The following is a 17,154-nucleotide window of genomic DNA, read 5'->3' on the forward strand; positions in this document are numbered from 1 at the left end:
CTCTCTCTCTCTCTCTCACACACACACACACACACAGAGAAATATATTTTCCTCCAACTCCCCACATTTCTTGTTAAGTTTAGGCCAAAAAAGAGTATCTTAATGTTTGATTGTAAGGGTATCCCCTGTAGCTTATCTTCCTAATGTGTTTTGGGTTTTTTTTGTTTTGTTTTGTTTTGTTTTTGTTCTCAAAGCCCACTGGGATTTTTTGGCCATAAGTGTGACCAGTTTGCCCCATCATATTCTGGTATTTCGTTTTTCAGTGGAATTATCTATCGTGCCTGGAGCTATTCTCCTTTGGGACATCCTAGTAGAATGGCATAGTCTCTTTTCTATTTGAGGTTATAAAAAAGAATAGAAGACCCCTTTCGTAATCTGAGGAAGAAGAATCTCTTTCTCCAGGATCAAGCCTATCTTTAACCTTTAAACACTCAAGCTGGCTCTCTTCTAATACCAAAGTCAAGTTACTTATAGTATTCTTGGTATAAAAAAGTAGTATGGTAAGGTGTTTTATGAGGAGGAGTTAATGAGAATCTTAGGTTACTTACAATGATTTTTTTTCCATCAGCTTGGATACCTATTGATTTCTTAGATTTTAGAATCTGTATACCTCTGATGGTCATTGAACAGTTTGGGGAAATTATCTTTTCCCATTCTAGCATTTCTGGTAAAGAAAAGAGAATGTTTTATAGGTGAGCCCATTGATGAAGGTTTGGTACTTTTTTTGTGTGTCTCTCTTAAAAGCCCCAGGTACCCAGTTTGTTAAGCCGACAGTTGGAGTCCCACAAGTATTCTCTCAGATGACCCCAGTGAGACCAGGCTCCACAATGCCTGTGAGGCCCACCACCAACACCTTCACCACCGTCATCCCAGCTACTCTCACCATTCGAAGCACCGTCCCACAGTCCCAGTCGCAGCAGACCAAGTCCACTCCCAGCACTTCCACTACTCCCACTGCCACGCAGCCAACCTCATTGGGGCAACTAGCTGTTCAGCCTCCAGGCCAGTCCAACCAGACCTCGAATCCCAAGCTAGGTGAGCCTTGAGAAAAGGATATGGCAGACCAGGATGGGTGGTGGGCAGAGAACAGATGATTATCACTTGGTCAACGTAGCTCCTTCCTTCCCCTCTCCACCTGCAGTGAGCATTGCCAGCTTTGTCACTGTGAAACGACCTGGGGTTACAGGTGAAAATAGCAATGAAGTAGCCAAATTGGTGAATACCCTCAACACCATCCCTTCCCTAGGCCAGAGTCCTGGGCCATTGGTGGTATCCAACAATAGTTCTGCCCATGGTGCTCAAAGAACCAGCGGACCGGATACTTCAATGAAAGGTACAATAACTTTGAGAGACCTTGAGCAGCTAGTCATTCAAAAACATCAATAAAATATTTCTTTTATCTGAATTCTATATTCTGAAATGGAGAAATAAACTATAGTTGCTATAATTTGTTCTTATAAAAACTTTAAAGAACTCTGCAACCTGTATACTCAGAAAAACGAGAAATTATATTCCATCTGATTCAAATGTACAATATGTCAAGATCATTGTACTGTCATGTGTAACTAATTAAAAAAAAACTTTAAAGGGAGAGCTACTTATGAATGGTGCAACTAAATCAGCTACAAGGGATTGTGTGTAATTGTTCTTTGGGGATTGGTTGGAGATGGGTGAAATAATCAAAGATGGCTTCAGGGAGAAGATGGAGTTTTGAACAACATTTTTTGAATTTGTTAGAGAGGTTTAAAATAGGAAGGATATGAGTGTTGTGAGGGTTTCAGTGGATTAGAGCAGGAGTGTAAAATATTTTAGCTTTGTGCAATATGGTATCTGTAGTAACCACTGAGTTGAGCTATTGTGCAGAACCAGCCACAGATAACATAAATGAATTAGCATGGCTGTGCTCTACAGTCTAAAGTTTGGATTGTCATGTGGCAAAAAGATTAATTCTTTTGCTTTTATTTTAGCCATTAAAAATGTAAAAATCCTATTTTATAAGTGGTGTTGAGAAAACTGGAATTGCACTCTTACTTTATACCAAATATAAAAATAAATTCTAAGTGATTCAAAGACTTAAACATACAAGCTAAAACTATAAAATTCTTAGAAGAAAATGTAATTGGACTGGTGTGGTGGCGCATGCCTATAATCCCAGAAGATTGGGAGATTGACGCAAGAGGATCACTAGTTCAAAGCCAGCCTCAGCAATAGGGAGGCACTAAGCAACTCAGGGAGACCCTGTCTCTAAATAAAATACAAAGTAACTGGAAGTTGGGTACGGTGGCCCTCACAAATTTGAGACCAGGCAGCAACTTGGCCTCTAAACAACTTAGCTGTCTCAAGATAAAAAGGGGCTAGGGAGGTAGTAGTAAAGTGCTCTTGGATTCTGTACCCAGTACACGCCCCCCCCCCCCCAAAAAAAAAATAAACAGTTGGAAAGCTTCACAATTTGGACTTAGATGACAATTTCTGTTTCTTGGGCATGACACCAAAAGTACAGTCAGGAAAACAAAAAACTAGATAAATTGAATTATATCAAAATTTAAAACTTTGTGTATCAAAGAACACAGTGAAAAAGCAACCTTCAGAATGGGAGAAAATATTTGCAAATTATATATTTGTAAAGAGGTTATAGTCCAGCAGGGTGCAGTGGTGCATACTTGTAATCCCAGTGGCTGAGGAGGGTGAGGCAGGAGGATCACAAGTTGAAAGCCAGCCTTAGCAACTTAGAGAGGCCCAGTCTCAAAGAATAAAAAGGGCTGGGGATATAACTCAGGTGCTTGAGTTTTTCTGTTGGATTTAATCCCTGGTACCAAAAAAAAAAAAAAAAAGAGGTTACTATCTAGAATACGAACAGAATTCCTATAACTCAACAACAAGAAAACAATCCAATTTAAAAAAAAAAAAAAATGGGAAAGGACTTGAACAGATATTTCCCCAGAGAAAATAATAAAGTGGCCAGCAAACACATGAAGAGGTACTCGGCATCACCAATCTTTAGGGAAATACAAATCAAAACCACAGTCAGCCAGACGCATGGTTCACACCTGTATGTAATAATACAGTTACTTGGGTGGCTGAGGCAGGGGAATCCTAAGTTTGAGGCCAGCCTTAACTTAGTGAGACCTTGTCTCAAAATAAAAAACAAAAAGTGCTGGGGATGTGGCTTAGTAATTAATTGTCCCTGAGTTCAAAACCCAGTGAGTGGGGGAGACAGACACAAAAGCCATCATGAGATACCATCTCATACCCATTATGATAGTGACTATCAGAAATCAGAAAGTAGGGTGTAGCTCAGTGGCAAAGGGCTTTCCCTGAACGTGTGAGGCTTTATTTCAATTCACCAGCAATTAAAAAGTATATATATTGATTGATGAGAATGTGGAAAAGGTAGAATTCTTGTGCACTATTGGCAGGAATGTAAAATTATGCAGCCAGCATGAGAAACAGTGTGTAGTGGCTTGTCAAAAAGTTACGAAGCCTTGTGTGGTGACACCTGCCTATAATCTCAGCAAGGTGGGAGGCTGAGGCAGAAGGATTATAAGTCCTATACAAGCCTTAGCAACTCAGCAAGACCCTATCTCAAAATAAAAAAAAAAAAAAATAAACGCTGGGTATATAGCTTGGTGGTAGAGTGCCACTGGGTTCAGTCCCCAGTCCCCAAATAAATAAATAAAGGATCAGCATCTGCTTTGGGAATTCCATTTATGGGTACATAAAAGAACTGGAAGCAGGAACTAGAAGAGATACTTATACCCATGTTCATAGCAGTGTTATTCATAATATTGGGTAAAAACAACCCAGAAATCCATCAAGCGATGAATGGATGAACAACATGTGCATATATGTATAATGATGTATATTATCAGGCTTAAAAAGGAAGTTCTGGGGGCTGGGGTTGTGGCTCAGCGGTAGAGCGCTCACCTAGCCCGTGTTCAGCCCTGGGTTCGATCCCCAGCACCACATAAAAATAAATAAAATAAAGGTATTGTCTCCAAAAAGGAAGTTCTGACCCATGGATACAACACGGATAAACCTTGAGGACACTATACTAAGTGAAATAAGCCATTCACAGAAGGACAAATACTGTATGATTCCATTTACTGAGGTGCCTAGAGTAGTCAGATTCATGAAGACAAAGTGGTTGTTGGTCAGTGATTTTTAATGGGTATGGAATGTAGTGCAAGTTGAAAAGAGTTCTGGAGATTGTATAACAACTGAAATGTATACTTGAAAATGGTTAAGATGGTGAATATTGTTATATTTTACCACATTTTAAAAAGAAAAAAATTACCTAACTTCCCCCCAATATAAAAAATATTCTTAGCTCATAAGCCAAATAGAAACTGTCAGTTGGGCTGGTTTAGCTCCTGGCCTAGACTTAGAAGAACAGTGCAATGAATGTACCTCTTCTTGCTCATTCATCCTTGGATATGCCCCCTCAGGTCGTGTTTAGTCTTCCCACTATCAGTGTATTGACCTTGTCAATCCTTCTCACTTCCAGTGACCTCTTCCATCCCAGTGTTTGACCTCCAGGATGGTGGACGGAAAATATGCCCGCGGTGTAATGCTCAATTCCGTGTTACTGAAGCTTTGAGAGGTCACATGTGTGTAAGTGATACCTCCTGTGATAAGGATCCAGCCTAAGTGGCTTACTGCTGTATACCTCTAATTTGGGGAGACTGTGAAGCAGGGGCTTTTTATCTATCTATTTATTTATTTATATTTTTTTAAAGAGAGAGAATTTCCCAATATTTATTTTTTAGTTTTCGGTGGACACAACATCTTTTTTTTTTTTTTTTTCTTATGTGGTGCTGAGGATCGAACCCAGCGCCCCACGCATGCCCGGCGAGTGTGCTACCAGCTGAGCCACATCCCCAGCCGGCTTTGTGTTTTTAAAAAGTTATTCTGTCTTTTGGTCCACTATAGAAGAGCTGTGTACTTTGGGATGTAATACATTTAAAGATCTTCAAATAGATCAGAACATATGTGACCTTACTTCTTTAGTGTGATAGATTTCAAAACTGCAGAGACGAAACTGCAGGTTTAGGTGAAGATCTCAAATCCTCTTGACCTCAGTTCATTTTCTAGTAATTGACATTGAGTGAACCAGGAGCTGTGTGTTACTTGGTTTCCATTTTCTGACCTTTTCATTTTTTGATATTAGTCCAGTTGAAAGGTTGGAACTTCATCTGCCAGGGAGCTCAGAGCCAAATGATAGTAGTAAGTAGTTATGGGATCTAAGAAGGCAGAGAGAGAAGTATAAGGCATGATGCTCAGGGGCTATATGACTGGACATAACGCTAGAAGAAGAGTGAAATCTGGAAACATTGTAGCAAACTGAAGGATGAAAGCTGAGTAATAATCCCTTACTATTAAGCTAGGCATGTAACTGTAGTGGGGAGGCTGAGGCAAGAGGATTGCTCCAGCCCAAGAGGTCGGACTGGGCAACATAGCAAGACCTATTTCAATAAAAGTTTGTTATTAGAGAATATTAGTGAAGTTGAGTTAGCACATTGTAGCCACCTGGATAATGAGGATGATCAGATGTCTTCTTTCTTTTTAGTACTGTTGCCCAGAAATGGTTGAATACCAGAAGAAAGGAAAGTCCCTGGATTCAGAACCCAGCGTCCAATCAGCAGCAAAGCCCCCATCCCCTGAGAAAACAGCTCCTATTACTTCCACACCCTCGTCTACACCTATTCCTGCTCTGTCACCACCTACCAAAGTACCAGAGCCAAATGAGAATGTTGGTGATGCTGTCCAGACCAAACTCATTATGCTAGTAGATGACTTCTACTATGGACGGGATGGTGGCAAAGTATCCCAACTCACAAACTTCCCTAAGGTTGCCACATCTTTCCGATGCCCACATTGTACCAAAAGGCTAAAAAACAACATTCGGTAAGTGTGAAGAGCTTTGGAGGTTAACTTACAAAAAAAGATGAATTAATTTGAGGTTGGGGATTTAGCTCAATGACAGTGCACACACAGGTGCACACAAGGCCCTGGGTTTGGTCCTCAGCTGGGGGTGAGGGGAGTTTGCTTAATTTTTCTTATATTTTAAAGTCCTTCTCATTGGAGAAAGTTCCTATGATATAATCTTGCTGGGGTTATTAAATTAATAACTGGTGCTGTAGAAGAGAGGTATTGTAATAAAAGTAGCTTTGGCAGAGTAAGGGAGACCAGTGCATCTCCTCCCAGAGAATGCTTTTAGTTTCATGAACCCCTTATCTTTCTGAACCTGGGACTGTCCTAGACGGGGAAATTGAGGGAGGAAAGCAGATAATGTTTGTACATGATTCTACCATTGTGTTTCTCAAAGGCTGCTGGTTTGTCTCTTGTGCTCTCCCTGTGCTCTGCTGCAGATTCATGAACCATATGAAGCACCACGTAGAGCTTGATCAGCAGAACGGTGAGGTGGACGGTCACACCATCTGTCAGCACTGCTACCGCCAGTTTTCCACGCCCTTCCAGCTCCAGTGCCACTTGGAAAATGTTCACAGTCCCTATGAATCTACTAGTAAGTCTGGAAACTTAAATTCTAGTACTTACCTGTGGGTGACATTGTAGAGGAAGTACTTTACATATTTGTAGCTATCTATTAACTTTACTTACTCTCTTACCCTGTTTCCTTTTTTTTTTTTTTTGGTACCAGGAATTGAACCCAGGGGTGATTAACCACTGAACCACCTCCTCAGTCCATTTTTATATTTTATTTTGAGACAGGACCTCACTAACTTGCTGAGGCCAGCCTTAAATCTGCAGTCCTCCTGCATCAACCTCCCAAGATGCTGGGATTACAGGCATGTGCCACCATGCCTACTTAACCCTGTTTTCTTATAAGTCTTACTTACAGACCTTGACCATTAAGACTTTTCAGGGGGCTGGGGTTGTGGCTCAGTGGGAGAGTGCTCGCCTAGTATGCATGAGGCATTGGGTTTGATCCTCAGCACCACATAAAGACATTGTGTCCACCTAAAACTGAGAAATAAATGTTAAAAAAAAAAAAAGAAGAAGAAGAAGAGGACTGTTTTCAGTAAAATATATGATAAGCTGGAATGTTATCTACATGGTACATCTTTTTTTTTTTTTTCTTTTAGTATTTTTTCAGTTGTCAATGGACAACTGAATCAAACCCAGGGCCTCACACATGCTAGGGAAGTGCTCTACCACTGAGCCACAACCTCAGCCCTACTTTGTACATCTTATAGAAGGGGATACACAAGGCTAAACATGAGCTCAGGGGAATTAAGCCATTTGCTTAAGAATATGCACTTGTGGGCTGGGGATGTGGCTCAAGCGGTAGTGCCCTTGCCTGGCTTGTGTGCGGCCCGGGTTCGATCCTCAGCACCACATACAAACAAAGATGCTGTGTCCGCCGAAAAAAAATTGAAAAATAAATATTAAAAAAATTCTCTCTCTCTCTTTCTCCTCTCTCTAAAAAAAAAAAAAAAGAATATGCACTTGTAGTAAGTTAACCTTTTGAGAATTTGAGCCCCATTTTCAGAATATTTCTAATGTCTTCAAGGGATTCCCAGTTTTGTTGAAAAGACAAATACTATGTGTGAATAGGAAAATGTTATAAGACAATATATTATAAACATGCGTACATGCGTTCTTTGATACGAAGGATAAATGAGATAATTCAGAGAAGAAAAACATCTTGTGGTCAGGGTTCACAGAGAGTGGTGGTTAAACTTGTAGGGTTTCTATAAGAAGAATTTAGACAGATGGGAATTACTGAAAAAAGCTTTTAGTTAATTGAAACATCATGATTAAAAGCATTAAGACAGAAATGTTTATTATCTAAATGCATTTGCTGCAAATAAAATTTTGACTAAAGATGAATTAAACAACAAGGACATCTATATGTTACTTAACAGATCTAGAGATAAAGTAGGCTTCAGCTCCGGAAATTCACTGCCTCACTGCTTCTTAACTCTTATCTCTGGCTGTGTTAGTCTCGGGTACTACATCCAGACATAGACTTGTCTAGACACAGAAGGGGCCACATCTTCCTCTGTCTTTCTTGAATCTGTTTTATATGAGTAGGATATTGTTTTTCTTTTATATCCCCTTAGACATAATTAGGCCACAGGCCTATTCCTAAACAGTTTTTAGTGAGAGAAGTGGGATCACCATGAAGTAACCTTGTCAGTAGAAATATAATTTAACCCATGTACAGAATTGTGATTTTTTTTTTTTTTAGTAGTCATTTTAAGTAAAGTTTCTTAAAAAGGTAAAGTTAATATAAGGATTCTTTTTTTTCCATCAGAATATAGGATTTTGAAATATAGGTCTCAATTTGGGTTTATCACATTTCGCGTGTTCACTAGCTTCATGTTGCTGGTGGCTTCCATGTTGAACAGTGGAAGTTTGAGGACTAATCATTTGGGGGTGGACAGAATCAGTCATTATGACACCATAGTATGATGCCAGAGGATAGCCATCCTGATCTACTTTACTACCCAAAATTCTTCACTGTCAATGATGTGAAGCCAGAGTACCTCATCACACACCTCCCAGTAAAAACACCTGCTGTGCATGCATGATGTGTGTGTGTGCGCGCGCGCGCGTATGTAAATATGTGTGGTGTTGCTGGGGATTGAACCTAGCGCCTTATGAATACTAGGCCTGTACTCTGCTACCAAGTTCCATCTCAGGTTCCTAGCTCATTTTTAGAATCTATTAAGTAGGTTTTTGTCATTCCATTTATGTATGAATTCTCTATGGGAACAATAAAACAGTGCAGACTCTTTCTTGATATTTTTCTCTTGGCTTCCTACTTGTGTTATCCCTGGCTTTATTTTTGAGTATCTTATGACTTAAAATTTTGTACTGATTAAAAACTTAAATTGGGTCTGGGGTTGTGGCTCAGTGGTAGAGTGCTTGCCTAGCATGTGCGAAGCACTGGGTTTGATTCTTAGCACCACAAATAAATAAATGAATAAAATAAAGGTCCATCAACATCTAAAAAAAAACGTGTTAGTAAGTGGTGCACACCGTAATCCCAGCAACTTGGGAGGCTGAAGCGGAAGGATCACAAATTCAAACTCAGTCTCAGCAACTTCGAAAGACCCTATCTCAAGATAAAAATAAAGGTGTGTGTGTGTGGTTCAATGGTAGAGCACCCCTGGGTTTGATCAGAAGTATCACCAACAAAAACAAACCAAAAAAAAACCCTTGTGATCCTAACAGATAAATACCTTTCCAAAGCATCTACCAGTTCTTTTTGTTTACTGTGATACTGGGGATCGAACCCAGGAACACTCTACCACTGAACTATATCCCCAACCATTTTCTTTCTTTTAATATTTATTTATTTAGTTGTAGTTAGACACAATATCTTTATTTTATTTATTTATATGTGGTGAGGAGGTTCTAACCCAGGGCCTCGCACATGCTAGGTGAGCGCTTTACCTCTGATCCACAACCCCAGCCCCTTCTTTTTATTTTTTTAATAACTTTATTTATCTTTATGTGGTGCTGAGGATCGAACCCAGGGCCTTGCACATGTGAGGCTAGCGCTTTATCACTGAGCCATAACCCCAGCCCCCGCCTTCCATTTTTTTATTTTAAGAAAAGTTTCTAGTTAGCAGTAATCCCACCTCAGATAAACTTCATTGGCTACAGTACTGCAACTGCACAAAGCTTCTTTTTTATTTTAATATAGGGTTTCCCCGAAATTGCCCAGGCTGACCAACTTGCAATCCTCCCACCTCAGCCTCCCCAAACTGGTATTACAGGCATACAGCGGGGTACCCTGTTACAGGCAGGACTGTAAGGAACCTGTGTGGCTCTTGAGTTCTTTCACAATTTGCTTGGTGCTATTTAATAGTTGTGTGTGTATTTGGTGTCAGGCATTGATCACAAGATCTTGTGCAAGCACTCTACCACTGAGCTATATCCCCAGGCCATAGTTTTTAAATTTATATGTAACATAAAGAACTCAACCTGCTTGTCTGTTGGATGTACTGTGAACCCCTTGGTGCATTCTTCAGGGGAGGGGTTACATGGCTTTTATTAGTCTCAAAGGGGTTCATAATTCAAAAAATGGTTAGGGCTAATCTTTATGTTTGTTTTCTGTACTGGCTAACCTAAGTTGCTTTTTTTTTTTTTTTTCTTTCTCCCAAAGATTCTAATGTTATTCCTCCTGGCATCATTACTCCCATCTCTTAGCATCCATCAAAGGCAACTTAAGTTAGTCTTCTAAACTTTCCAAAAAAATTTGTTGGTAGAAAAAGAACAGTAGATGAGGAAGTGGTTACCATTGAGGGAGGGATGATTTAAACATGGCTGAACCAGGTCAGGTTCAACAGAAGGTACCCATGCACATGGAGTCATAAGGGAGAACTGATTCATAAACTCACAGACTGTATGGAATCAGGGTGGGGTTCACAGGAGCCTTAGAAAGCCACAGGGGAGCCAGATGTGGTGGTGCACACCTATAATCCCAGCAGCTCAGAAGGCTGAGGCAGGAGGATTACAAGTTCAAGGCCAGCCTCATCATCCTTTTTTTTTTTTTTTCCCCCTTTGAGGATTGAACCCAGGGGTGCTTAACCACTGAGCCATGTCTGCAGCCCCTTTTTTATATTTTATTTAGAGACAGAGTCTTGCTAATTTGCTGAGGCTGGCTTGGAATGTGGGATCCTCCTGCCTTGGCCTCCTGAGTCACTGGCATACCACTGTCCTGGCCATTTTCATTCTTGAATCATTTTGCACATTAGCTCCTTCTGTAAAACTGATATGTTAGGTTCCTAAAGATCTCTTGGATCCTCTTATGTCTTAAGTTCCTGTCTCCCTTATATCTCACTTGTTTTCTTAGTGTGAATAATACATGGAAATCCCAGCATGGTGCTTATACACGAGAAATCGCATTAGTAAATATTGTTTTTATTATTGATGTTGTGTGATAGCTGTGGCAATAGGCCTGATGTGTTGGAGGAAAGCCTTCAGGGTTGAAGGAGATTGCCCAAGGACAACATCCAATCCGAAAGGCCTGGCAGAAGGTTGGAAAGCACCAATGCTTGAAGGTGTTCTGGGGGGGTAGGGGGATTGAAGGAAATAAATAAATTAGAGTTAGGAGAAAACATAGTGTGTGTGATGCTTTTAGTTAACTTTCCCAAACATATCCTGAACTTCACGCCTATATGTCTTTCCTCTTGTTTCACAGACACACACACTCCCATTCTTAAAAAATCTAGCTTATGTGACTTATCACCATTTCTCTTTTCCTTAAGGCAGAATTTCTTATTTATCTCTGTCCTCATAACAACTAATAAATCTCTAGGCAGTAGTTTGAAATAGACTGCAGATACCTTTGAGAATAAACACAAAATCTATGAACCCTCTTAGAAAAACAGACATTCTACTCTTTCAAATAATTTCAGAAGATATCTGGGTTCCTGGAGCCTTATTTCATGGACCCCAGATTAAGAATCCCTGGCCTTTGTTTTTTTACTTAGAATTATTTCAAGGCCAGGCGCAGTGGCTCGGGAGGCTGAGTCAGGAGGATTTCGAGTTCAAAGCCAGCCTCAGCAATGGAGAGGTGCTAAGCAACTCAGTGAGACCCTGTCTCTAAATAAAATATAAGAATTACTTCAATATTATTCATTTTCAGGGGTGGAACAGTTAGTCCAGAAAATGCTTAAAGCTGAAATTTACAGTTTCCATGTTTGCAGAAACTTAATAATTCCAGTGAAAATTTAAAAAAAAAACACAAATAACCCCCCTTTTGGCCATATGTATAATTCAAAAAATAAAACAGTTAAAATTTTTTGTCAAAAGTTTAGAATTGCATCCTCAAGCTTGACCAAAAAGCCTATTTCTTTCTTCCTTTTTTTTTTTTTTTTCTTTTGTTTGTTTGAAATAGGGTCTCAACTAAGTTGCTTAGGGCCTTGCTAAGTTGCTCAGGCTGGCCTTATACTCACAGTTATCTTACCTCAGCCTTCCAAGTTGATTATAGGCACTCAGTACCATACCTACCCTATTTCAAAATATAATTATCTTGAATGTGTAATATTGGAAAAGAAATGATAACTCTTATAACAAGGTAAGAATATTCATTAGTGATTGACATTGAAAGCAAATTCTTATTTTGTATTTAGGTGTTCAGTAGATGTTTGTTGAATTATTCATAAGAGATAATTGTTGTCCTAAAGCAGAGTAAAGTCATATAGTATCTTAAAATAGTTCTTTTGTCCATGGTGATACTATATATTTATTGGAGAGAGAGTCATGTGGGCTTCCATCAGTTTTTGTCTATAATAACAGAGAGGTGGCAATTCCTAGATGCATTTTGAAATATTGGTAACAGAAAATGGGAGTCCGAGATTGGTACTTGACTTTTGAGTTAGAGATGAGGAAGTGAGAGGAGGAAACAGAACAATGCTGAATTAAGCTAGAGTTGAAAGTAGACAATTTAAAATGGACATAGCTTAAAATCTAAAATGGAACTTTGGTAAGAAGTCTGAGCTAGAGACATAGGTTAGTTGTTATAGCACCACAAATTTTAAGACAGAACCATTTTAAAAAATGTTTTTTCCTGTTTTTATTTGTTTCCTTTTAAAAAAATTTGTTCTTTTTAGATATACTTGAGTAGAGTTATTCTAATTAAGATCCCATTCTTGTGGCTGTACATGATGTAGTGTATTCATATATGAACATATGAAAATGATATCAGATTCATTTCAGTCTTTCCCAATCCTGTTCACTTCCTCCCCTTCCTTCTCCTTTGTTTAATCCAGTGAACTCCTGTCCCCCCCCACCTTTATGTCTGATTCACTCCACAGTCTTTCCATTCCCCCTCCTTACCCCTGAGACATAACCATTTTAAAGAAAGAATAGAAGGAAACCATGATTTACTGATGGTCAAAGATGTGTCAGAAAAAAGATAATGAGAACTTTTGGTCTGATTTTCAGGTGCATTTATTGATTGTTTTTGTTTCTGCTTGTTTGTTTACAGCCAAGTGCAAGATCTGTGAGTGGGCATTTGAAAGTGAGCCTCTGTTTCTCCAGCATATGAAGGATACACATAAGCCTGGGGAGATGCCTTATGTTTGCCAGGTATTGCCTTTTTCTCTAGGCATTTTAGCTATTTGGCTCTCAGATTGAATACAAAGAATTCACTGATGAATAGTTTGGAATACGGCTGCAAACATTCAGTTTCCAACATTGAAGAAGTATAGATAATAACTTTCTTTCTTCAGTAAAGAAATGAAATTTGTAGGATAAAAACAAAAGAACATAATGACAAGTGTAATATTTACCCAGCCAAAGAACATGTGCATATACTGAAAGAATGCCTGGATTCGCCCCTTGGAGATGGACAGAGAAGGCTTTATTCCTTAATTATAGAAAATGGATCATTCTCAGACTTCCTTGGCCTTCTTTAATTTTATCTTTAGTCCCAGCTAAATTTAAAATTAATCACCTAGATCTATCTGCATTTCAAATTCAGAAAAATAATTTCTACACAAATAGGGCAAACCCTCCCCCCCACCCAATTTAAAAATTTTGGTTGCCACCTTTTTAAGGCCACAGTTGTTCACTTTTAGCCTCATTTTTCCTCTCGTGTTTCAGGTGTGTCAGTATCGCTCCTCACTCTACTCTGAGGTAGATGTCCATTTTCGGATGATCCACGAGGATACACGGCATCTGCTCTGCCCTTATTGCCTGAAGGTCTTCAAAAATGGCAACGCGTTCCAGCAGCATTACATGAGGCACCAGGTACCCAGCACCATGCACCCCTTGTCTTCACTTGCTTCATTTGTGGATGCTGGGGCCAGGGTTGAGCTAGGCAGATAATATATATGTGTTTGTAAAAAAAAAAAAAAAAAATCATGGAATTTCAGGTATGGCCATGTACCTAGGGTAGGCGGTAGAGATTTCAGTGGTAAACAAAACACAGTCAAGTACAAGTGTCATGTTGGAGGTTGTGCAGGGTGCAGGAAAGGTAAAGTACAAGTGTCATGTTGGGGACTGTGCAGGGTGCAGAAACGCACGTTCCTGTTAGGGGCCTCGTGAGGCTTCCAAAAAGAGGTATTCAACCTGAGGGGTGAATCTGGAGGAGCCAGACAGAGTAGGACAGGAGAATATGGACCTGATCAAGACCATGGCGACTCAGGAAACTGAGAGATGTTCCTTGTAGATAACAGAGTTACAGTGTGGGGGTGAGAAGGTAGAGACACATGGTGTGGGGACCCTGTAAACCATGAATAGGAATTACTGGGAAGACATTGGAAGGGTATAAGCACTGGAGTGATGTGTTCAGATTTGCTTTTAGTTAAGATTGTGGACTGGCTGCCTTGAGGAGAATAGATTAAAGGAGATTAAAACCAGAGTTAACAATACTAACCAGAAGGCTTTTGCAGTAGTTAAGTGAGAAATGATAATGGCTGTTGATTTTTTTTTTTTTTTTTTTTTTTTTTGTACCAGGGATTGAGCCACATCCCCAGCCCTTTTTATATTTTATTTAGAGCCAGGTCTTGCTGAGTTGCTTAGTGCCTTGCTGGTCTGAGGCTGGCTTTGAACCCTTGATCCTCCTGTGTCAGTGTTCTGAGTTGCTGGGATTACAGGCGTGCACCACCATGCCTGGCGGCAGTTGACTTTTGAAATGAAAAAAAGGATAAAGTTGATATATATGATGTTTATGATTCCATAGTGTTTAGCCAGGCCCGGTGGTGCACACCTGTAATCCCAGCGGCACCAAAGGCTGAGGCAAGAGTATCGCAAGTTCAAAGCCAACCTCAGGAACTTAGTGAGGCCCCCTAGAACTTAGTGAGACACTGTCTCAAAATTAAAAATAAAATGGGCTGGGGATGTGGTTCAGTGGTTGGTTCAGTAGTTGAGTGCCCCTCCCTGGGTTCTTTACAGAGATGCAAACAATAAGTTGGGAAGAATCTGTCCAAATTCATAATCTTCTTCCCCAAAGAAGTAGTTTCATAAATCTTCCCAAAAGAAGATTATGAGTTTGGATATTCTGAGTTATTGTTTGTGAACATCAAGTATACTATTGAATAATAGGTCTGAATTCTGGGAGAAAAGTTTTGAGTTGTTGAAAGATACTTGTAGATCGTTATTATGTAAGTTCAATAGATTTTAAACTTACTTGTCATGAGCTCTCCAGCACTGTGGAGAATAAGATAAAGGCTTAGGATCCTTCATAGTCTCTATCTACAAAGCCAGTGCCATAGTTTAGGAAAACCAGAAGAGTATTGGTGTTGAAGAAGCTGAGGAGAATGAAGTGCTTTGAAAAGAGTGTGACCAAAATGTCACATGTGGGGCTGGGGTTGTGACTCAGCAGTAGAGCACTTGCCTCACATGTGTGAGGCCCTGGGTTCAATCCTCAGCATTACATAAAAATAAATAAACCAAATAAAGGTATTGTGTCCAACTACAACTAAAAAATAATTTCTTTAAAATGTCACATGTTGCAAGGAGGTGTCAAGTAAGGTAGAAACTTAGAGGTAGACTTTTAATTTAGCAACATTGACAAGAATCATTTTGCTGGCTGATAGGGTGGAAGTCCGATTTTTAGCAAGAGAAATAAAAGAGGGAAGGAAACAGACAACTTGTTTAAAGAAGTTTGTTTATGAAGGATAGAACAGAGGGTAGAAGACAGGCAAAAGGGAGCAGCAGGGAAGAATTTTGTGATGTTGCTTTTGTAGTATTTTGTTTATAAGATGGAGTAGAAGAGACCTTGTTTTAAAATGCTACAAGAAAAGAGCCATGCTAAGCAACTTGGCGAGATCCTATCTCAAAATAAAAAAGAAGACGGGCTGGGCATGTAGTTTAGTGGTAAAGCACCCCTGAATTCAGTCCCCACTACCAAAAAAAGAAAAGATCTATAGGAAGAGCAAAGGTACATAAGAAATGATACAAAATTTAGAACAAAATGGGTACATGTGTGCACAGTGTTCACACATATGTGCACAGAGACGTGTGCACACTGTTATTTGTAAGCACCCCTCTTCTCTCACGCTCCTCTTTTGCACAATAGTGACTGCTAATAATCCACCACAAATGTATTTCCAAACAGGGGCATGGAAATTGTCACTTGTAACTCAGTTTAATGTTACATTTCCTTGTATCCTAGCAAAGAAAATCATAGACAAGAATTCTAGTTTTGAAGGACCTAAGTACCAGCCAGATTGAATCTTCAAAATGGTCCCACAAAGGAAGTATATCTGTATATATTGATGTGTTAAGAGGAAAACAAGCAAGGTCTGGGGTTGTGGCTCAGTGCTAGAGCACTTGCCTAGCATGTGTGATTCTGGGTTTGATTCTCGGCATTGCATATAAGCAAATAAATAAAGGTCCATCAATAACTAATAAAAACATTTTTTTAGAAAAGGAAAAACAGCAAGATATAGACAAGTATTGTCATTTGTGTTAATAAGTAAATAAAAGTGGTGATCAGATTTGAATGTATGTCAAATGGTTATATGCATAGACTGTCCATGAAAAGATGCTCAGGAAACTGGTAACGTGCTCTTTCTGTGGATGGGACTAAGGGTCAGAGTCAGATGCAACCATGTAACATGCAAGAATGCAAGAATAAATATAGTTTTTATTTGTTTGCTTGATTACTTACCATGTGCATTTTATCTTCTTTAAAACAATCAAAAAGATGATGTCCAGGATTAGGTAGCACTGTGTGCAATGTAAAGAAAGAGTAGGGTCAAGTGAAGCTTTACGTAACTGTTACAAGTCCCGAAGGGGTGGCCTGAGGACCTACTTGCCCTGCCCTTTACTCCCTCTTCCTTGAGGAATGTGAGAGATGGTGATTCTCAGTGGTAGGTTTTCTTGTGTATTTCTTTCTTATTAAATTAACAACAGAAAGATGGGAAGAGTGGTGGTCGGCATTGATCTACCTTCTCAGAGGAGAAAATTCACTGGGAACCTCTAAGGGATTCTTGTCTCTCTTTATTCCCCCCTCATCCCCTTTAGAAAAGAAATGTTTATCACTGCAACAAATGCCGGCTTCAGTTCCTCTTTGCAAAGGACAAAATTGAACATAAGCTTCAGCACCATAAAACCTTCCGTAAACCCAAGCAGCTGGAGGGCTTGAAACCAGGCACCAAGGTAAAGCAGGGAGAAGAGGAATAGAGATTTTCAGTGTTCTGAGGTTTACCGTGGTTGGTACCTAAT

The 17,154-nt window shown here is 39.6% G+C and overlaps 1 protein-coding gene across 11 annotated transcripts in view; it reads left to right on the top strand.

Moving 5' to 3' along the window:
* The window catches only part of Pogz (pogo transposable element derived with ZNF domain), a 48,075-nt gene that overhangs the window by 26,708 nt on the left and 4,213 nt on the right, over window positions 1-17,154 (top strand). For 4 of the 11 annotated variants that reach the window (XM_071618430.1, XM_027953698.2, XM_071618433.1 and 1 more), the window contains 8 exons: window positions 745-1,035; window positions 1,115-1,333; window positions 4,505-4,611; window positions 5,567-5,904; window positions 6,369-6,523; window positions 12,968-13,068; window positions 13,585-13,731; window positions 16,954-17,088. In XM_071618430.1, the coding sequence (XP_071474531.1) occupies window positions 745-1,035; window positions 1,115-1,333; window positions 4,505-4,611; window positions 5,567-5,904; window positions 6,369-6,523; window positions 12,968-13,068; window positions 13,585-13,731; window positions 16,954-17,088 (1,493 nt within the window). The remainder of the gene's footprint in view (window positions 1-744; window positions 1,036-1,114; window positions 1,334-4,504; window positions 4,612-5,566; window positions 5,905-6,368; window positions 6,524-12,967; window positions 13,069-13,584; window positions 13,732-16,953; window positions 17,089-17,154) is intronic. The other 7 variants (XM_071618431.1, XM_027953700.3, XM_027953701.3 and 4 more) reach the window with 3 other exon arrangements.

Source organism: Marmota flaviventris, chromosome 10, assembly GCF_047511675.1.
Source record: "Marmota flaviventris isolate mMarFla1 chromosome 10, mMarFla1.hap1, whole genome shotgun sequence".
In the NCBI taxonomy this organism is placed as follows: Eukaryota; Metazoa; Chordata; class Mammalia; order Rodentia; family Sciuridae; genus Marmota; species Marmota flaviventris.